The sequence below is a fragment of the Sapajus apella genome, unplaced genomic scaffold, assembly GCF_009761245.1.
Source record: "Sapajus apella isolate SASKATOON/1434 unplaced genomic scaffold, GSC_monkey_1.0 scaffold33, whole genome shotgun sequence".
NCBI lineage: Eukaryota > Metazoa > Chordata > Mammalia > Primates > Cebidae > Sapajus > Sapajus apella.
Window position 1 is genome coordinate 7,913,481 of NW_022436973.1, and position 21,560 is coordinate 7,935,040.

The 21,560-nt window shown below is 42.7% G+C and overlaps 1 protein-coding gene across 2 annotated transcripts in view; it reads left to right on the forward strand.

Moving 5' to 3' along the window:
• The first annotated feature begins 11,733 nt into the window (after window positions 1–11,733).
• The window catches only part of LOC116562769 (ubiquinol-cytochrome-c reductase complex assembly factor 1), a 106,702-nt gene continuing 96,875 nt past the window's right edge, over window positions 11,734–21,560 (forward strand). The window contains exon 1 of one of the 2 annotated variants that reach the window (XM_032295144.1): window positions 11,734–11,946. In XM_032295144.1, coding sequence (XP_032151035.1) covers window positions 11,923–11,946 — 24 coding nt within the window. In that variant the 5' untranslated portion in view covers window positions 11,734–11,922. The remainder of the gene's footprint in view (window positions 11,947–21,560) is intronic. The other variant, XM_032295145.1, reaches the window with a different exon arrangement.

Genomic DNA, 21,560 nt, shown 5'->3' on the forward strand with positions numbered 1-21,560 from the left:
AAAGATTTTCACATAGGTAAATTTATAAGTTCTTAATAGACAATGGCTTTTCGTTTTAGGAAAGCACAATCACTTCGTTTGAATGGAGATGGGTACCTTTGGCTTGATTACCTAATCCAATGGGATTGGGACACTGCCCCCCTTCCCTTCTTCTTTCTGGCTTCCTGTAACAGTTTTTTCTCCAGGAAAAGAATGTATCACCTTGCCTCTTCCAGGGAGGGATTCTTGGTCCTTGGCAGTTAACAGAGAATAAAAGAGGTTTCCTTATTTGAAGAAAATGAAAAGAACTTGGATAGCTTTCCTGTTTTATATACAGTGAAAGCAAGCTAGAGCAAGTCCCCAAATTGGGGTCGCATTAACATCTCACCTTGCCAAGCCTAGAGAGCATGCTAGAAGTAACCTATGCTATGATCTACAATCTATTCTCTGAAGCCAGCTAAGAGAGCCCTTTTAAAACATGTCATTGTTTTGCTTAAAATAAAATAAAATGCAAACTCCTTATCATGGACCTTCAAGGCCTCCAAAATCTGGACTCTGCCTGCCTCTCAGACTCATCTTTTATACTGCAACCCTCTCTCACTACCTTCCAGTCACGCTGACCTTGACTTTCCTTTTGTCCTCAAAGTCATCAAGCCAATTCTTAGCTTAAAGCCTTTTCACGTGCTGTTCTTTCTGCCTGAAACGTGCTATCCACATAAATTGCTGATCAAGTCAGTCGTAGTCCAGGTGAGAGAAGACGTTAGTCTTATCTAGGAAGGAGGCAGTGGAGGTTGGAGAGTGGAGAGGAGCAGATAGAATTCATATGTATCAAGAGATCAAACTGGCAGGACTTAGGAAGTGTTAGGACAGACAGAAAGGGAGAAGCAACGTTAAGGGGAGTCTTGTAGGTTTGCGGGCTTGGGCAATTGGGTGAATGCTGTGCAAGAAAGAAAAAGCAACACAGAAGAAACAGATTTTGAGAAGAAGATGAAGTCCATGGTCAGCTATGAACATGTAAAGTTTGAAGTGCTCTTAAGAGATTAGTACTGGGCACAGTGGCTCACACCTGTAATCCCAGCACTTTGGGAGGCCAATGTGAGTGGATCATGAGGCCAGGAGATTAAGACTAGCCTGGCTAATACAGTGAAACCTCATCTCTACTAAAATGCAAAAAATTAGCCGGGCGTTGTGGCATTCACCTGTAGTCCCAGCTACTCAGGAGGCTGAGGCAGGAGAATTGCTTGAACCTGGGAGGCGGAGGTTGCAGTGAGCCAAGATTGCGCCACTGCACTCCAGTCTGGTAACAAAGTGAGACTCCATCTCAGAAAAAAAAAAAAAAAAAAAAAGAGAGATTAGTTTTAAATAGGAAAAGCAGAAATTCTTCCATGAAATGAGAAAAGAAAAGGAAGGATAAATTCACATGACAAAAGCAGGTTTGTTGATTTAGTGGTAAGAAGTTGAGTTTCCTTTTGATGGTTTCTAATTACTATTTTCTCAGTGAAATAATATGGGAAGCCCACAGCTGAGGGACAGTAGGAAGAGGTCAAAGTCAAGGTTTGTGGACTGTGGAAAAGGTTCCTGTTATGGGTTGAATTGTGTCCCCCAAAAATATGTTGAAGTCCTGACATCTGGCACCTGGGAATATGACCTTATTTGGATAGGGATCTTTGCAGATGTAATCAAGTTAAGATGAAGTTATTACGGTAGAATCCATCCAATGTGACTGGAGTCCTAATAAGAAGAGAAGAGATGGCCAGACATGGTGGCTCACGCCTGTAATCCCAATACTTTGGGATGCCGAGGCAGGCAGATCACAAGGTCAGAAGGTTGAGACCATCCTGGCTAACAGGGTGAAACCTCGTCTCTACTAAAAATACAAAAAGTTAGCCAGGTGCGGTGGTACGCGCCTATAGTCCCAGCTACTTGGGAGGTTGAGGCAGGAAAATCGCCTGAACCCAGAGAATTGCTTGAACCCAGGAGGTGGAGGTTGCGGTGAGCTGAGATTGTGCCATTGCACTCCAGCCTGGGTGACAGAGAAGGACTCTGTCTCAAAAAAGTAAATAAATAAATAAAAGAATACAGAGGCAGGCATGGAATAAATAGACAATTGCAGTGTTGCGGTCTTTCTATGTGCAAGATAGGAAGACAATTGAGCAAGGGAGTTAATACTGGCAAGAAATAAATTAAAATGATAGACGAGTTGGGAGCTAAATGGGAGAAGTAAAGAGGGGAGAGGGTCAACACACTATAAACAGAAGAGATAAAAAGTGTAGTGGTCTCAATGGGGTAGAATGACAGGTGTACTAGGAGTAATGAATGAAAACCAAAACAATAGAATGGTGAGAGCACAGAATGGCATAAATTAAAAATTTCAGAATTCAAACAATTCTGGTGATGAGGTCTAAAATTGGCTATGGGAGTGGGTGGGGTGGGACACTTCATAGAAATGGAATAATCCAATATGTGTCATCTTGTGACTTCTTTCATTTAATGTTTTTGAGGATCATCCATGTCGTAGTACATATTAGTACTTCATTTCTTTTTATTGATGCATAATAATCCATTGTCTGGATATACCATTGTTTATACCTATTCACTGGTTAATGGATATTTAGGTTGCTTCTACTTTCGGCTATTATGAATAATGCTGTGCTGAACATTTTTGTACAAGTTTTTGTGTGGACACACATTTTCATTTCTCTTGGATATATACCTAGGAATGGAATGGCTGAATCATATGTAACTGTGTGTTTAACATTCACAGAACAGCCAGACTGTTTCCAAACCAGCTGCACCATTTTACACCCCCACTAGCAATATATGAGGGGTCCAGCTTTTCCACATCCTTGGCAGGACTTGATTATAGTCTTCTAGTGGATGTGATGTGGGATCTCATTGTGTGGGTGTATGTATGTGTTTTGCATTTCCCTAACAACTAATGATGTTGAGCATCTTTTCATTTGTCTATTGGCCATTTGTATATTTTCTTTGGAGAAATGTCTATTTGAATCCTTTGTTCATTTTTAGTTTTTATTTTTATTTTATTTATTACTTTTTTTTTTTTTTTGAGAAAGAGTTTTGTTCTTGTCGCCCAGGCTGGAGTGCAATGGTGTGATCTTGGCTCACCACAACCTCCACCACCTGCGTTCAAGTGATTCTCCTGCCTCCGCCTCTCGAGTGACTGGGACTACAGGTGCTCACCACCACGTCCAGCTAATTTTTGTATTTTTAGTAGAGACGCGGTTTCGCCATGTTGGTCAGGCTGGTCCTGAACTCCTGATCTCATGCTTCGCCCACCTCGGCCCCCCAAAGTGCAGGAATTACAGGCATGAGCCACATTACCCAGCCTTACTTTATACTTTTTATAGAGATGGGGTCTCATTATGTTGGCCAGGTTGGTTTTGAACTTCTGGCTTCAAGTGATACTCCCACTTCGGCCTCCCAAAGTGCTGAAATTATAGACATGAGCTATCACGCCTGGCCCCCTTTGTCCATTTATAAGTGGCTGTTTATTTTCTTATTATTGTGTTGTAACAGTTCTTAAATATACTGGATACAAGTTGCTTATCAGATATATGATTCGAAAATAGTTTCCTTTGGCTGGGCACAGTGGCTCATGCCTGTAATCTCAGCACTTTGGAGGCTGAGGTGGGCGGATCATCTGAGGTTAGGAGTTTTAGACCAGCCTGGCCAACGTGGTGTAAACCCGTCTCTACTAAAAATACAAAAATTAGCCGGGCATGGTGGTGGGCACCTGTAGTCCCAGCTACTCAGGAGGCTGAGATGGGAGAATCACTGGAACTTGGGAGGCAGAGGGTGGAGTGAGCTGAGATCACACCATTGCACTCCAGCCTGGGCAACAAGAATGAAATTCCAACTCAATTAAAAAAAAAAAAAAAAGAAAAGAAAATATTTTCTTTCACTCTGTATCTTTCTTTCTCTCTCTTTTTTTTTTTTTCCAGACAGTGCTGGAGTGGCGTGGTATGATCTAAGCTCACTGCAACCTCTGACTCCCAGGTTCAAGTGATTCTCATGCCTCAACCTCCTGAGGAGCTGGGATTACAGGTGCCCACCACCACATCCAGCTAACTTTTATATTTTTGGTAGAGATGGCATTTCACCATGTTGGCCAGGCTAGTCTTAAACTCCTGCCCTCTAAGTGATCCGCCTGCCTCGGTCTCCCAAAGTGCTGGGATTACAGGCATAAGCCACTGTACCCAGCCAATTTTTTTTTTGTGTGTGTGTATTTTTAGTAGAGACGGGGTTTCATTATGTTGCCCAGGATGGTTTTGAACTCCTGAGCTCAAGTGATCTGCTTTGGTTTCCCAAAATGCTGGGATTACAAATTTGTTAATATGTATTACAAACCCACTCCCCCACCCCCAACTATGATATTTGTGAGGGTAAAGACTGAGTCTTACTTTGTATTTTTCCTAGAACCAATGAGTAAATTTTGGGGGGTCAAACTCCTGGCCTCAAAGTTATTTCTTGCCTCAGCTTCCCAAAGTGTTGGAATTACAGGTGTGAGCCACGGTGAGCGGCTTCTTTCACTTTTCAAGGTTATCTTTTGCAACATCTTTTGTATGTAGAAATGTTTATATGTACAACAGTCGAGGGTTGTGTGCCATTCTGCAATGCTATTTTGCCATATAAGAAGACAGCAAGCATGTTATTTTCATGTAGCCCAACTTACCTACTTTTTCCTTTGTCACCTGTGCTTTTGGCGTCATATCTAAGAAGGCTCTACCTTAAAGAGTTTAGCTCTTTCAGGTCCATTTTGAGTTAATTTCGATATGGTGTGAAGTAGGAATCCAATTTCATTGACTTTCATTGTCTTTTTTTTTTTTTTTTGAGATGGGGTCTCACCCCATCTCACCCAGGCTGGAGTGCAGTGGCATGATCTCAGTTTACTGCACCCTCTACCTCCTGAACTCAAGTGATCCTTCCACCTCAGCCTCCTGAGTAGCTAGGACCACAGATGCCTGCCACAACATCCAGCTAATTTTTTGTATTTTTGGTACAGACGGGGTTTCGCCAAGTTGCACGCCTGCTGCTTACTGCAGCCTCCCCTAGCCTGGGTGACAGAATAAGACCCTGTCTCAGAAAAAAAAATTTTTTTAAATAAATTTATCTTAAAAATTTAAATAAGAACACCCTTCTTACCCTCAAAATCTTATTCTGAAAAAACAGACAAACAAAAAAAAAAAACTTCTCATTGGTTCCAGGAAAAATTCAAAGAAGTAAGACTTGATCTTTGCCCTCAAAATATTATACTTGAGAGGAAGTGGGTTTATAATATATCTTCACAGATTTTATTATAAAGACAATAATGCTGGACACAGTGGCTTATACTTGTAATCTCAGGATTTTGGGAGTCCAAGGAGGGCAGATCACTTGAGCTCAAGAGTTCGAGACCAGCCTCTATCTCTCTGTAATCCCAGCACTTTGGAAGGCCAAGGTGAGTGGATCACCTGAGGTCAGGAGTTCAAGACCATCCTGACCAACATGGTGAAACCCTATCTCTACTAAAAATACAGAAATTAGCTGGGCATGGTGGCGGACACCTGTAATCCCAGCTACTTGCGAGGCTGAGACAGGAACTCAGGAGGCGGAGGTTGTGGTGAGCTGAGATCATGTCATTACACTCTAGCCTAGGCGACAGAGGGAGACTTCGGTTCAAAAAAAAAAAAAAAGAACAAAAAAAACTTGTTTCTTAATTTTTTATTTTAATTAGTTAATATACATATTTTTTTGAGACAGGGTCTCACTCTGCCACCCAGGCTGGAGTGCAGTGGCACAATCAGTGCTCACTGCGGCCTCAACCTCCCTAGGCTCAGGTGATCCTCCCATCTCAGCCTCCTGCGTAGCTGGGACCACAGGCCTGTACCACCACACCCAGCTAATTTTTTTGTGTTTTTAGTAGAGACAGCGTTTTGCCATGTTACCCAGGCTGGTCTCAAACTCCTGGGCTCAAAAGATCTGCTCACTTCGGCCTCCCAAAATGTTGGGATTACAAGTGTGAGCCACCATTCCTGCTCCAAACTCAACTTTTTTTTTTTTTTCAAAGTTAACTTCTTAAACATGAATTAAGTAGCCCTCCCTATTTAGTATACTCCAATAGCTGGGTATGGTGGCTCTCACATATAGTCCCAGCTACTCAGGAGACTGAGGCAAGAGGATTCCTTGATTACAGGAGTTCATGACCAACCTGGGCAACATAAAGAGATCCTGCCTCTTAAAAAAATTCCTCAGGTTTAGTGCACTGGCTCACATCTGTAATCCCGGCACTTTGGAAGGCCGAGGTGGGCAGATCACAAGGTCAGGTATTGGAGACCAGCCTGGCCAATATAGTGAAACTCTGTCTCTGCTAAAAATAAAAAAATTAGCCAAGCATGGTGGCACATACCTGTAGTCCCAGCTACTTGGGAGGCTGAGGCAGAAGAATTGCTTGAACCCAGGAGGTAGAGGTTGTGGTGAGCCGAGATCACGCCATTGCACTCCAGCCTGGGTGATACAGCGATATCCTGTCTCCAAAAAAAAAAAAAAAAAAAAAAAAATTCCTTCAATGGCTTCCTACTAAGAATAAAATGCAAGATTTAACCTAGAAGTCCTTGTATAATTAACCTCTGCCTATCTCTCCAAGTTATCTAAGTTAATAATTTCAGCACCATACCGGTTTTCTTTGAATTCTCTTCCTTCCTTCCTTTCTTCCTTTCTTCCCTTTCTTTCCTTTCTTTTTTTCTTTCTTTCTCTTTCTTCTTTCTTTCTTGTTCATTTTTCCTTCCTTCCTTCCTTCCTTCCTTCCTTCCTTCCTTCCTTCCTTCCTTCCTTTCTTCCTTCCTTCCTTTCTTCCTTCCTTCCTTTCCTCCCTCCCTCTCTCTCTTTCTTTCTTTTCTTCTTTCTTTCTTTTGTTTTCTTTGAATTTTTGAAATATATTTTCCTGCTTGCTTTCTTTTTGATGGAGTCTCACTCTGTCACCCAGGTTGGAGTGCAGTGGCTGGATCGAGGTTCACTGCAATCTCTACCTCCTAGGCTCAAGTCATCCTACTACCTCAGCCTCAAGCCATCCTACACCTCAGCCTCCAGAGTAGCTGGGACCACAGGCACCCACCACCATGCCTGGCTACTTTTTTGGTAGAGACAGGGTTTGGCCATGTTGCCCAGGCTGATCTCAAATTCCTGGTCTCAGGTCATCCACCCTTGGGCTCTTAAAGTGTTGAGATTACTGTCATGAGCTACTGCACCTGGCCTTAAAATATATTGTTTTCTTTCCCACCTCAAGACTTTTGTTTTGAAATCTTCTTTCCGTCTTCCACTTCCCAACATTTTCTGACAGAATAGCATTTGTACAGACACATAGACCAATAGAAGAGAATAGAGCCCAAAAATAAATCTATGCATTTACGGTCAATCGATTTTCAAAAAAGGTGCAAAGAACACTCAATGGAGAAAGGGCCGTCTTTACAATAAATAATGTAGGGGCAACTGGATATCTACATGCAGAACGAAATTAGACTCTCATCACCTACCATATGTAAAAATCAAGTGCCAGGTGTTGTGACTCCCACCTTTAGTCCCAGCACTTCGAGAGGATGAGATGAGAGGACTGCTTGAGCCCAGAAGTTTAAGACCAGCCCGGGAAACATAGGGAGACCCCTGTACCCTGTCTCTACTGAAAACAAAAAATAGCTGGGCATGGTGGCACACGCCTATGATCCAGCTACTCAGGAGGCTGAGGCAGGAGGATCACTTGAGCCCAGGACTTCGAGGCTACAGTAAGCCTTGATTGCACTGCTGCACTCCAGCCTGGGCAACAGCATAAGATCCTGTCTCAAATAAAAATCACTTCAAAATAGATTAAAGCCTTAAACACAAGACCTAAACTAAAATTACTTGAAGAAGAAAATATAGGGGAAAGCTACATGACTTGGGTCTGGGCATTGATTTTTTGGACATGACCCCAAAAGTACAGGCAAAAATAGTGAAAATAGAGAAATAGTGTTATATAAAATTAAGAAACTTCTGTGTAGCAAAGGAAACAATCAATGGAGTGAAGATACAACCTATGGAATGGGAGAAAATATTTGAAAACCATCTATCTGATGAGGGGCTAATATCCAAATTTTAAAATGGGCAAAATATAAGACATATTTGTATGTCTTCTCAAAAGAAGACATACAAATGGCCAACAAGTTTATGAAAAAATGCTCAACATCATTAATCATCAGGGAAATGCAAGCTAAAGCCGCAATGAGATATTACCTTGCGTCTGTTAGAATGGCTACTATAGGATGGGTGCGGTGGCTCATGCCTGTAATCCCAGCACTTTGGGAGACCAAGGAGAGTGGATCACGATGTCAAGAGATCGAGACCATCCTGGCCAACTTGGTGAAACCCCGTCTCTACTAAAAATACAAAAATTAGCTGGGCACGGTGGTGTGTGCCTTGTAGTCCCAGCTACTTGGGAGGCTGAGGCAGGAGAATCACTTGAACCCAGGAGGTGGTGGTTGCAGTGAGCCGAGATTGTGCCACTGCATTCCAGCCTGGGCAACAGAGAGAGACTCTGTCTCAAAAAAAAAAAAAAAAAAAAAGAATGGCGACTATAACAGTGTTCCTGAGGATGTGGAGGAAAGAGAAATCTTGCACACTGTTGGTGGAATGTAAATTAGTACACCCATTATAGAAAACAGTATGGGGGCTCCTCAAACAATTAAAAACAGAACCACAATAGGATACAGCAATCTCACTACTGGGTATACATTCAAAGAAGATGAAATCAGTATGCTGAAGAGGCATCTGTACTAACATGCACCACTATGCACAACAGCCAAGATATGGAATTAACCTAGGTGTCCATCAGTGGATGAACAAAATGTGGTGGCCAGGTGCTGTGGCTCACCCCTGTAATCCCAGTATTTTGGGAGGCTGAGGTGGACAGATCACTTGAGGCCAGGAGTTCAAGACCAGCCTGGGCAACATGGCGAAACCCTGTCTCTACTAAAATTACAAAAATTAGCTGGACATAGTGGCATGCACCAGTAGTTCCAGCTACTCGGGAGACTGAGGCACAAGAATCACTTGAACCCAGGAAGTACAGGCTGCAGCGAGCTGGGATTATGTCACTGCACTCCAGCCTGGGTGACAGAGCAAGACTCTGTCTCAAAAAAAAAAAAAAAGTTATTTATATATATAATGGAATACCATTCATTAATGAAGAAGGAAATGCTGACATCTATGACAACATGGATGAACTGGGAGGACGTTATGTTAAGAAAAGTAAATGAGGCACAGAAAGACAAATACTGCTTGATTTCTCCTATATGTGGAAACTAAAAATGTTGAACTCATAGAAGTAGAGAGTAGAATGGTGGTTACTAAGGACTGGGGAGATGTTCATCAAAGGATACAAAATTTCAGTTAGGAGGGATAAGTTCAAGAGATCTATTGTATAACATGGTGACTGTAGCTACTATAAATATGTATTGTACTTTTTTTTTTTTTTTGAGATGAGTTTCGCTCTTGTTGCCCAGGCTGGAGTGCAATGGCACAATTTCGGCTCACTGCAACCTACTCCTCCCAGGTTCAAGCAATTCTCCTGCCTCAGCCTCCTGAGTAGCTGGGATTACAGGAACGTACCACCATTCCTGGGTAATTTTGTATTTTTAGTAGAGACGAGGTTTCACCATGTTAGCCAGGCTGGTCTCAAACTCCCAACCTCAGATGATCCACCTGCCTTGGCCTCCCAAAGTGCTCGGAATACAGGCGTGAGCCACCGTGCCCAGCTTGTATTGTATTCTTCAAAATTGCTTAAAGAAATAAGAAAAACACAAAAAGAAAGAAAAGAACAAAATTGCTTAAAGAACATATTTTAAGCATTTCCAGCAAAATGAGGTAATGCATTTTTTTTTTTTTTTTTTTTTGAGACAGAGTCTTGCTCTGTTGCCTAGGCTGGAATGCAGTGGCATGAATTCAGCTCACTGCACCCTCTGCATCCCAGGTTCAAGTGATTCTCCTGCCTCAGCCTCCTGAGTAGCTGGGATTACAGGCATGCACCACCACGCCTGGCTAATTTTTGTATTTTTAGTAGAGATGGGGGTTTCATTATGTTGCCCAGGATGGTCTCGAACTCTTGACCTCGTGATCTGCCTGCCTCAGCCTCCAAAGTGCTGGGATTATAGGCATGAGCCACCACACCTGGCCGAGGTAATGCATATTTTACTTAGCTTGATTTAGCCATTCCACAATGTATACATATTTTAAAACATCCTGGCCAGGGGTGCGGTGGCTCACTCCTGTAATCCCAGCACTTTGGGAGGCCAAGGTGGGTGGATCACGAGGTCAGGAGTTTGAGATCAGCCTGGCTAACATGGTGAAATCCTATCTCTACTAAAAATACAAAAATTAGCTGGGTGTGGTGGTGTGCGCCTGTAATCCCAGCTACTCGCGAGGCTGAGGCAGGAGAATCGTTTGAACCCAGGAAGCAAAGGTTACAGTGAGCTGAGTTGTGCCACTGCACCCCAGCCTGGGTGACAGAGACAGACACTGTCACAAATAAACAAAAAACAAAAAAGAAACCACACTGTTGTATACAATATGTCGTTTTGTTGGTCAGTTAATAAAAAGCAATAAATTTAATTAAAAAAAGAATAGTAGAGTGACGTTATTTCCCATGGTTAGCTTTTCCTCTTCCTTTAGATTTCATCTTACAGGTCACTTCCTTGGAGAGGCCTTACCCGACCTAACTAAAGTAGTTCCCCGGTTTTTATTTTTTTCACTGGGTTCCTATGCCTTCCCCGCCAGTCTAAGAACTCCGTGAAGTCAGTATGTTTTGTATTCAGTACATAGGCAAGACTCAATAGATTTCTGTTGACTGAATGAAATGAAAGAAGTCCTTTGACATCTCGCCCCTCTGCTCCCTCAACCCCCAAAGCACCAGCACTTTGTCTTCTCTTCTTTTCTTGGGATACAATGGAAGAGGAGTCTTCTACCAAGGCCGTTCTCTGCCACTTTTCTCAGGAAGCTCCTTGCATCCTTGATTCTCTTGTATACTCTTCACTAATCCTTTCCTATCAATATTCAAAAATGTTCCCCTTCAACCAACCAACCAACCAACCAACCAACCACAAATCCCAAAAGTTTCTTCCTTCACCAGGTTTCAGATCGGCACATGACCACTTTCTTCCCTTGACTTTCAGGACTCTGCTGTCCCCTGTATGCCTCTTATAGCCTCCTTCTCTGGCTCATTTTTCTGTTTTTTTCTTTTTTTTTTTTTTTTTTTTTTTTTGAGATAGAGTACTCCTCTGCCGCCCAGGCTGGAGTGCAGTGGCGTGATCTCGGTCCACTGCAACCTCTGCCTCCTGAGTAGCTGGGATTACGGGAACACACTACCATGCCCGGCTAATTTTTTTGTATTTTTAGTGGAGACGGGGTTTCGCCGTGTTGACCAGGCTGGTCTCGAACCCCTGATATCAGGTGATCCGCCGGGCTCGGCCTCCTAAAGTGCTAGAATTACAGGCATGAGCCACCGCGCCCGACCCTCTGGCTCCGTTTAAAGATTGGGATTTCCCTAGGTCCTGTTCTTTTCAACCTCCATTGAAAAGTGCTGGGGTGGAGTGTGGGAAGGAGGGGCTGAGGAGTGAGGCTGGGTTAGGTGGGAAGTAAGAGAGGGATATGAAAAGCACCGAGGTCTGGGGTCAAGGAGACTGGCGGCGGAGAATGATTTGAGCCCCTGTGACGTGCAGTCGGGGAGACAGTGGGGGTGCGAGTCCGAGGCACTACAGTCTACACACAGCCAAGAACACGAGCGCGCGTGCGCACATCAACTCCCTGCGCCTGCGCTGTTCTTGCCCGTGTTTCGCCAGCAAAAGGAGGACGTAGAAAAGGGGTGGTCGCGGCGGGGACACCGGAAGCTCACTCTTCACCCGGAAATGGTTATTGAGGAACATGGCGTTGCTCGTGCGAGTCCTTGTGAGTGAAGCAGTAATTTTCTACGGTAGCCCTCTGGGTCCCGGGTTGGAGTTCGACAAGGCAGGGCGGGAGGAATTGGAAGGAAGTGCAGAAGGGGAACCTGTGTTGTAGCTAGGCTGCGTGGCCGCTTTTCCTTGGGGAAACTGAGGCAGCTTCCTACCTCTTCCTACCCCCGTTTTGACCTTAGCTCCTCCTTCCTTCGAGGAAGGGAAGGGTGACATCTGGCCTTTATTTGATGGAGTTTGCTTTTCCTTCCCCCATGTAACTGCTTCCCCTCAGGGAGAGGAGCGCCTAGGACACTGATTTTCAGGAGACCTGGATTCTAGTCCTTGTCGGTCACTGATGCACAGGGTAACTTTGAGCAAGTCACTTGTGGACCTCATTGTCCCCATATGAAAAACGAGGAGATTTATCCCCTGCAGTCCCTTTAGATTCTGAAATTCTCTGGGTTTCTTTCATAGGTCATAAGTCAGTTTTTAACTGTATCAGTTAAATGAAATTTAGATATTAGATTGAAAGTTGCGTGAGAATTGGAGCCATGTCTGTCTCGGTCGTTTTCACTTTGTTTTGCATGGTGTATGGCACGTCATAGGTGTTAAGTGATTACTTGTTGAATAAATGAATGAAGTAAGGAAAGACTCTTTGGCACCCGTGTATGAAACTACTGCATCTCTTGAGATTCAGTCCTGATCCTTCTAGCATACTTTTTCCTCTAGGAGTTAAAGGAGAAAAGAAAGTGGCAGCAGAAAAAACGTTAGGGTACAGAGCTTAGTTTTTTATGATGGAGGGATGGGAGAGTATATAATTTTAGCGAGTCTTCAAAAACTGAGTCAAAGACGTTTTTCATAGTTGGCATGGTCTATTCCTGCCTCTGGGTATTTTTTAAATTGTTATTACATTTGTGTTTTTGATCTTTTTATATGTGGCTTGCAAGGATAACAGTTTTACTTCTTGTATTCCTTGCCAGCCTAGCAGAGTGAGATACCCTTGATTGCTGTTCAATAAATATTTGTTTGTAGAATAGCCCCTATAACTGCCAGAAAGATTCACTTGGTGAAGTGTTTGATTTCAGGGCAGAAATTGATTCAGAAATGAGGACTTTTGGGAAAATGGCAATTAGGATGTTCTGAATTTAGTTACTTTTTTCCTCCCCACTTTAGTTTTTTTTTAATTTTGAGATGGAGTCTTGCTCTGTTGCCGAAGCTGGAGTGCAGTGGCACAATCTCGGCTCAACTTCCGCCTCCCAGGTTCAAATGATTCTCCTGCATCAGCCTCCCAAGTAGCTGGGATGACAGGCATGCAACACCGCACCTGACTAATTTTTGTATTTTTAGTAGAGACGGGGTTTCACCATGTCGGCCAGGCTGGTCTTGAACTCTGACCTCATGATCCATCTTCCTCAGCCTCCCAAAGTGCTGGGATTTAAGTCGTGAGCCACATTTTATAGGGCACTGACCACGTGCTAAGCACTTTAGAATACTTTGTAAATGTGAATTTACCTAATCCTTACAACATCCTTTTGGAAAGGAGAGCATGTTATTTCCTCTATTTACAGATAAGAAAATTGAAGCATAGGGAAATATTCCTGGCTAGATGCAGTGGCTCACGCCTGCAATCCCAGCACGTTGGGAGGCCAAGGCAGATCACTTGAGGTCAGGAGTTCAATACCAGCCTGGCCAACATGGTGAAACCCCATCTCTATTAAAAATACAAAAATTAGCTGGGCTTGGTAATGGGTACCTGTAATCCCCGCTACTTGGGAGGCTGAGGCAGAAGAATTACTTGAACCCGGGACGTGGAGGTTACAGTGAGCTGAGATAGTGCCGCTGCACTCCAGCCTGGGTGAAAGAGTGAAACTCTCTCTCAAAAAAAAAAGCATTTCTGAAACATTCTTGTTAGTCTTGCCTTATTTTTTCCTCTTTTTGTCTTGTGAGCCAATATTTTTCCCTCTCTAGTGATGGATTTGGGAAGGAGGAGGAAACTGAAACACTACTATTGTTGAGTGACTACAGCAGAGAGACTGGACATTTGATCAGTGGAACTGAACATGGTTATGGTTTTATGAGTTGTCCTGGGCATTGGTCATCATTTTTGCTTTTCTTTGGAAATAGTAAAAATTGTAGAAAGCCACCCTGTACTTCAGAAAATTAGAAAAAAAATTGTGGTAAGATACATATAATGAAATTTACCTTTTAAACTTTTTAAGTGTACAGTTCTGTGGTATTGAGTGCATTTACATTGTTGTGCCATTTTTACCACCCTTATCCACAGAACCCGTTTCATTCTATAAAACTGAAACTCTGGCCAGGTGCGGTGGCTCAAGCCTGTAATCCCAGCACTTTGGGAGGCCAAGGCGGGTGGATCACGAGGTCAAGAGATCGAGACCATCCTGGTCAACATGGTGAAACCCCGTCTCTACTAAAAATACAAAAAATTAGCTGGGCATGGTGGCATGTGCCTGTAATCCCAGCTACTCAGGAGGCTGAGGCAGGAGAATTGCCTGAACCCAGGAGGTGGAGGTTGTGGTGAGCTGAGATTGGGCCATTGCACTCCAGCCTGGGTAACAAGAGTGAAACTCCGTCTCAAAAAAAAAAAAAAAAGAAAAAAAACTGAAACTCTGAGGGCCAGGTGTGGTGGCTCATGCCTATAATCCCAGCATTTTGGGAGGCTGAGGTGTGTGGATCACGAGATCAGGAGTTCGAGACCAGCTTGGCTAACATGGTGAAACCCCATCTTTACTAAAAATACAAAAAATTAGCCATACACCTGTAATCCCAGCTACTTAGGAGGCTGAGGCAGGAGAATCGCTTGAATCGGGGAGGCGGAGGTTGCAGTGAGCTGAGATTGCACCACTGCACTCCAGCCTCGGTGACAGAGCAAATTCTGTCTCAAAAAAAAAAAAAAAAACCCAAAAAATAAAAATCTGAAACTCCGAACGTATTAACTCTCCAGTCTTTTCTCCCCAACCCCTGGCAGCCACCGTTCTACTTTCTGTCTCTGGGAGTTTAACTACTCTGTGTACCTCATATAAGTGGAATCATACAGTATTTGACTCTTATGACTGCTTATTTAATTTAGCATAATGTCCTCAAGGTTCATCCATGTAGCATGTGTCAGAATTTTCTGTCTTTTTTTTGGAGACAAGGCCTCGCTCTGTCATGCAGGCTGGAGTGTAGTGGCTCAATCATAGCTCACTGCAGCCTTCACCTCATGGGCTCAAGTGATCCTCCCACCTCAGCCTTCTGCGTAGTTGGGACCACAGGTGTGCACCACCACACCAGGCTAATTTTTTTTTCTTCTTTGTAGAGATGGGGGTCTCCTTATGTTGCCCAGGCTGGTGTTGAACTCCTGGGCTCAAGAAGTCCTGTTGTCTCGGCCTCCCAAAATGCTGGGATTACAGGCGTGAGCCACTATGTCCAGCCTGTTTAATTTGTGAGGAATTGTCCTACTGTTTTCCACAGCAGATACTGTTTTACATTCTCACCAGCAGTGCACAAGGGTTCCAGTTTCACTACATTCTTGCAACACTTGTTATTTCCTGGTTTTTGTTTGTTTTTGAGACAAAATCTTTCTCTGTCACCCAGGCTGGAGTGCAGTGGCCCAATCACAGCTCACTGCAGCCTCAACTTGTGAGCTCAGTGATCTTCTCATCTTAGCCTCCCAAGTTGCTGGGACTACAGGTGTGTGCCACCACATCCAGCTAATTTTTAAAATTTTTAGTAGAGAGGAGATCTTGCTTTGTTGCCCAGGCTAGTCTCAAATTTCTGAGCTCAAGTGATCCTCCTGCCTTGGCCTCTAGAAGTGGTAGGATTATACAAGTATGAATCACCACATGTGGCCTTATTTTCTCTTTTTTGACAATAGACATTCTAATGGGTATGAAGGTGTATCTCATTATAGCATTGATTTACATTTCTCTAGTGACTAGTGATATTGGGCATCTCTTCATGTTCTTAATAGCCATTTGTATATTTTCTTTGGAGAAGTGTCCAAGGTGCAAGTCTTTTGCCTGTTTTTCAAGCGAGTTTTTGGTAATCGAGTTGTAGTTGTTCTATATATATGTATATACATACACGAATATATATATAAAGAACTATATATGTATATGTACGTGTGTATGTATGTATATATGTATATGTATATATATGTATGTATATATGTGTGTGTGTGTGTATGTGTGTATGTGTATATATATATATATACACATTTTTATTTTTATTTTTATTTTTTGAGACGGGATTTTGCTGTCACTCAAGCTAGAGTGCGGTGGCACGATCTCAGCCTGCTGCAACCTCTGCCTCTGTGGTTCAAGTGGTTCTCCTGCCTCAGTCTCCTGAGTAGCTGGAATCATAGGTGTGTACTCCCCATGCCCAGCTAATTTTTGTATTTTTAGTAGAGATGGAGTTTTTCCATGTTGGCCAGGCTGGTCTTGAACTCCTGACCTCAGATGATCCACCTGCCTCTGCCTCCAGAAATGCAGGGTTTATAGGAATGAGCCACCACGCTTGGCAAGTTTTAAAATATGTTTTGAATATCAATCCCTCATCAGATATATGATTTGCATGTATTGTTTCTATCCTAGGGGTTGCTTTTTCACTCTGTTGATACTATTCTTTTTTTGTTTTTTTTTTTTTTTGAGGTGGAGTTTTGCTCTTGTTGTCCATGTTGGAGTGCAATGGTGTGATCTTGGCTCACAGCAACCTCTACTTCCCAGGTTCAAGCTATTCTCCTGCCTCAGCCTCCCGAATAGCTGGGATTACAGGCATGTGTCACCATGCCCGGCTAATTTTTTGTGTTTTTAGTGGAGACCGGGTTTCTCCATGGTGGTCAGGCTGGTCTTGAACTTCCAACCTCAGGTGATCCACCTGCCTGGGCCTCCCAAAGTGCTGGGATTTTAGTTGTGAGCCACCGCACCTGGCTGATACTATTCTTTGGTACACAAAAGTTTTTAATTTTGATGAAGTCCAACCTACTCTTTTTTTTTTTTTTTTTTTTGGGAGAGTGTCTTGCTTTGTCTCCCAGGCTGGAGTGCAGTGGCACAATCTAGACTCACTGCAGCTTCTGCATCCTGGGTTGAAGCAGTTCTCTTACCTCAGTAGGAGAACTGAACCTACTGTTCCTGAGTAGCTGGGATTATAGGCATGTACTGGCTAATTTTTGTATTTTTAGTAGAGAAGGAGTTTTGCCATGTTGGACAGGCTGGTTTCGAGCTCCTGGCCTCAAGTGATCCGCCTGCCTCGGCCTTCCAAAGTGCTGGGATTACAGGTGTGAGCCACCATGCCCGGCCTATTGTCTGCTTTTTAAATGTCATATCCAATAAATCATTGCAAAATCCAATGTCATGAAGCCATTCCCCTAAGTTTTCTTTTAAAAGTTTTATTTTAGATCCTACTTTATGGTCTTTTATCCATTTTGAGTTAATTTGTGTACATGTTATAAGATTTTACTATATTTTATGAGCTGTTTTCTTTGTGGCTGCCCTGGGATTACAGTGAACATCTTAATTCATAACAGTCTTGTTTGGATTAATACCAACTTGATTTCAGTAATATGTAAAGACTTTCTTTCTGTATAGCTCTGTTCTTTCCCCAACATTGCGGTGTTATTGTCATCTAAATTATATCTTTATACGTTATATGCCTACCAATGTAGATTTATAATTATTTCTTCTTGTAGTTGTCTTTTAAATTAGAAAAATAAAAAGAACTACAAATAAAAAATCCATTTATACTGTACTTTTTTCTTTTCTTTTTTTTTTTTGAGATGTAGTCTTGCTCTGTATCCCAGGCTGGAGTGCAGTGGCACAATCTTGCTCACTGCAATCTCTGCCTCTCAGGTCCCAGTTCAAGCAATTCTTCTGCTTCAGCCTCCCAAGTAGCTGGGATTACAGGCAGGAGCCACCATGCCCAGGTAATTTTTGTATTTTTTAGTAGAGACGGGGTTTCACCATGTTGGCCAGTCTGGTCTTGAACTCCTGACCTCATGATCCGCCTGCCTCAGCCTCCCAAAGTGCTGGGATTACAGTCGTGAGCCACCGTGCCCAGCCTATACTGTACTTTTTATTTACCTAAGCAGTTACCTTTACCAGTCTACTTTATTTCTTCATGTAGATTTAGTTATTCTTTAGTTTTACCTTTCTTTTTTTTTTTTTTTTTTTTTTTTTTGAGATGGAGTTTCGCTCTTGTTACCCAGGCTGGAGTGCAATGGCGCGATCTCGGCTCACCGCAACCTCCGCCTCCTGGGTTCAGGCAATTCTCCTGCCTCAGCCTCCTGAGTAGCTGGGATTACAGGCACACGCCACCATGCCCAGCTAATTTTTTGTAATTTTAGTAGAGACGGGGTTTCACCATGTTGACCAGGATGGTCTCGATCTCTTGACCTCGTTATCCACCCACCTCAGCCTCCCAAAGTGCTGGGATTACAGGCTTGAGCCACCGCGCCCGGCCTAGTTTTACCTTTCTTTTCAGCGTAAAGGTCTTCCCTTATTCTTGCAGGGCAGGTCTGCTATTAACAAATTATTTCCATTTTGTTGATCTGGGAAGTGTTCATTTTTTTTTCTTCACTTTTGAATAATAGTTTTGCTGGATGTAGAATTCTGGTTTGAAAATCTTTGTCTTTCTGCATTTTCACATTTTTCTGGCTGCTACAGTTTCTGAGAAGGAATCAACTGTTAATGTTCTTATGGATGCTTTGTATATGATGAGTTTCTTCTCTTGCTCCTTTAAAGAATCTTTGTTTCTTGTCAGCTTGCGTATGATGTGTCGGTGACCCTCTTTGTGTTTATCGTACTTGGAATTAGTAGATCTTTTTGGATTCCTAAATTACTATTTTCCGTTATGTTTGGGATGTTTTCTGCCATTATTTCTTCAAATATTTTTCTGTTATTTTCTTTCCTTCTGAGACTCTCATTATACATGTATTGGTATGTTTGATGGTGTACCACAATCTGAGGCTGTTAAATTTGTCCTTATTTTTTTTTTGTTTGTTTTGTTTTTTGCTTTTCATTTTGAGGCTATTAATTTCTTCACTGCTTTTTCTTTCCATTTCTCAGACTGGATAATCTAAATTGATCTATTTTCAAGACCACTGATTTTTTTGTTTGTTATTTTGTCTTTTAAGAGGGAGTCTCACTCTGTCACCCAGGCTGGAATGCAATGGCATGGTGTCCACTCACTACAACCTCTGCCTCCTGGGTTCAAGTGATTCTCCTGCCTCAGCCTCCTGAGTAGTTGGGACTACAGGCACGTGCCACTACACTCACCTAATTTTTGTATTTTTAGTAGAGATGGGGTTTCACTGTGTTGGCCAGGCTGGTCTCGAATTCCTAACCTTGTGGCCCCCCTTCCTCAGCCTCCCAAAGTGCTGGTATTACAGGCAGGAGCCATTGCACCTGGCCTAAGACCACTGATTCTTTTCTTCTGCCTGTTCAAATCTGCTGTTGAGCCCCTCTAATGAATTTATTATTTTATTTTTTTTTAATTTTGTCTTTAAAATTTATTTTCATAATTCTCTTTTCCTTTTTTTATTTCTACTGGCAAGGACAAATGAATTTTTAATTTTAGTTATTGGACTTTTCAATTCTAGAATTTATTTTGTCTTTAAAAAATAACTTCTCTTATTTTTGATATTCTCTTTGGTGAGATGTTGTTCTCATACTTTCCTTTTTTTGTTGTTGAAAACTGGACATTTTAAATAATGTGGCAACTCTGGAAATCAAATTGTTTCCCTTCCCAAGTTTTGTTGTATTTTTGTTTAGCGACTTCTCTGAATTGATTCTGTAGTCTGTATTCTTTGTTGTTTGTGGCCACCGAAGTCTCTGCTTACATAGCTTAGTGGTCAGGTAATGATTTAACTAATTTCTTAAAATTCGATTCTTACTGCCTGGAAGCAGTGAGTATCCCAGTTTTTGCTGTGGGCCTCTGTGTGCATGTTGGGATGTACCTGTAACATTCTGCCAGGCATTTGACAGCTCTACCTTAACCTTCACTTCCTGCTGTGCAGAACCTCAAGGTCAACCACAAGTAAGAGACGTTCTTAGGTCCTTCTTGAGCATGTGCGCAGCTTTGGGTATGTGCACAGATCTGGGTATGTTCATGGGTTCCTAGATGCCCAGGAATATGTTGGGGATTTTCTAACCCCCTGTGGACATCTCATTCCCCAGGTTTTCCTTTAAAGCTTTTTGGTTAGCTTTTTGTTTTCTCCACCTGTCATTCACTGCCTCAGGAAGCCATGAAGTCAAACAGTTACCTCTATTTGTTTTCAACTGGTGCTGCTGGGGAAAAGGTTTTCTCACACTGGGTGAGTTCTAAGACAGCCTTGAAACAGGGCCTTCTAAAGAACTATCAGACAGATCAAATAATGCTAGCTCTTTGTAAGACTTTGATGACCATCATCCCCATTCTGGAGTCAACTTTTCTCCAGAGGAGACTAGTTCCTTTTAGTGGTTGTTGCTATTTAGAAACCAGATCTGAGTGCTACATGTGCTCATTGCTACTGGAGTGTCAAGGTCTACAGGCCCTATCAGGATGCAGGTAGGAAATATATCTATGTCTATATATAACACATAAATATGCCTGTATCTTTTTCTTTATCTATCAAAAGCCCACGCCAGTTATTCTAAATCCATTCTAATACCACAGGGTTTATTCTACTCTTTTGCCTTGCCATATTTGTTAACTCCTTTCTCTGATAGAAACCTGACCCCTCACCCTTAATTTATTTATTGATTTACTCAAATCTTTCCTGTATGTAATTAGTCTTTTGAAAGCTCAGATTGAATACTCCCAACAAAGTGGGAGGGGGCAGTATATTCAGTAATTATTTATTTATTTATTTATTTGAGACAGGGTCTCACTCTGTTGCCTAGGCTGGAGTGCAGTGGCATGATCTTGTTTCACTGTAACCTCTGCCTCCTGGGTTCAAGCAATTTTCCTGCCTCAGCCTTCCAAGTAGTTGGGATTACAGGCACTCGCCACCATGCTTTTTAGTAGAGATGGGGTTTCACCACATTGATCAGGCTGGTCTTGAACTCCTAACCTTGTGATCTGCCTGCCTTGGCCTCCCAAAGTGCTGGGATTACAGGTGTGAGCCACCGTGCCCAGCCTGTCTATTTATTTTTTTGGAGATAGTCTTGCTCTTTTGCCCAGGCTGGAGTGCAGTGGCGTGATCTCGGCTCACTGCAACCTCTACCTCCTGGGTTCAAGCGATTCTCCTGCCTCAGCCTCCTGAATAGCTGGGATTACAGGTGTGTATTACCAAACCCAGATAATTTTTGTATTTTTAGTAGAGACAGAGTTTAACCATGTTGGCCAGGATGGCCCCAATCTTTTGACCTCACTAGCCACCTGCCTCAACCTTCCAAAGTGCTGGGATTGCAGGTGTGAGCCACCATGCCCCACCAATAATTTTTTTTTCTTTTGAGATGGAGTCTCGCTCTGTCATCCAGGCTGGAGTGCAGTGGCATGATCTCCAATTACTGCAACCTCCCCCTCACAGATTCAAGTGATCCTTGTGCCTCAGCCTCCTGAGTAGCTGGGATTACAAGAATGTGCCACCATGCCTGGCTAATTTATATATCTTATGTATATTTGTTAGTAGAGATGGGGTCAGGCTGG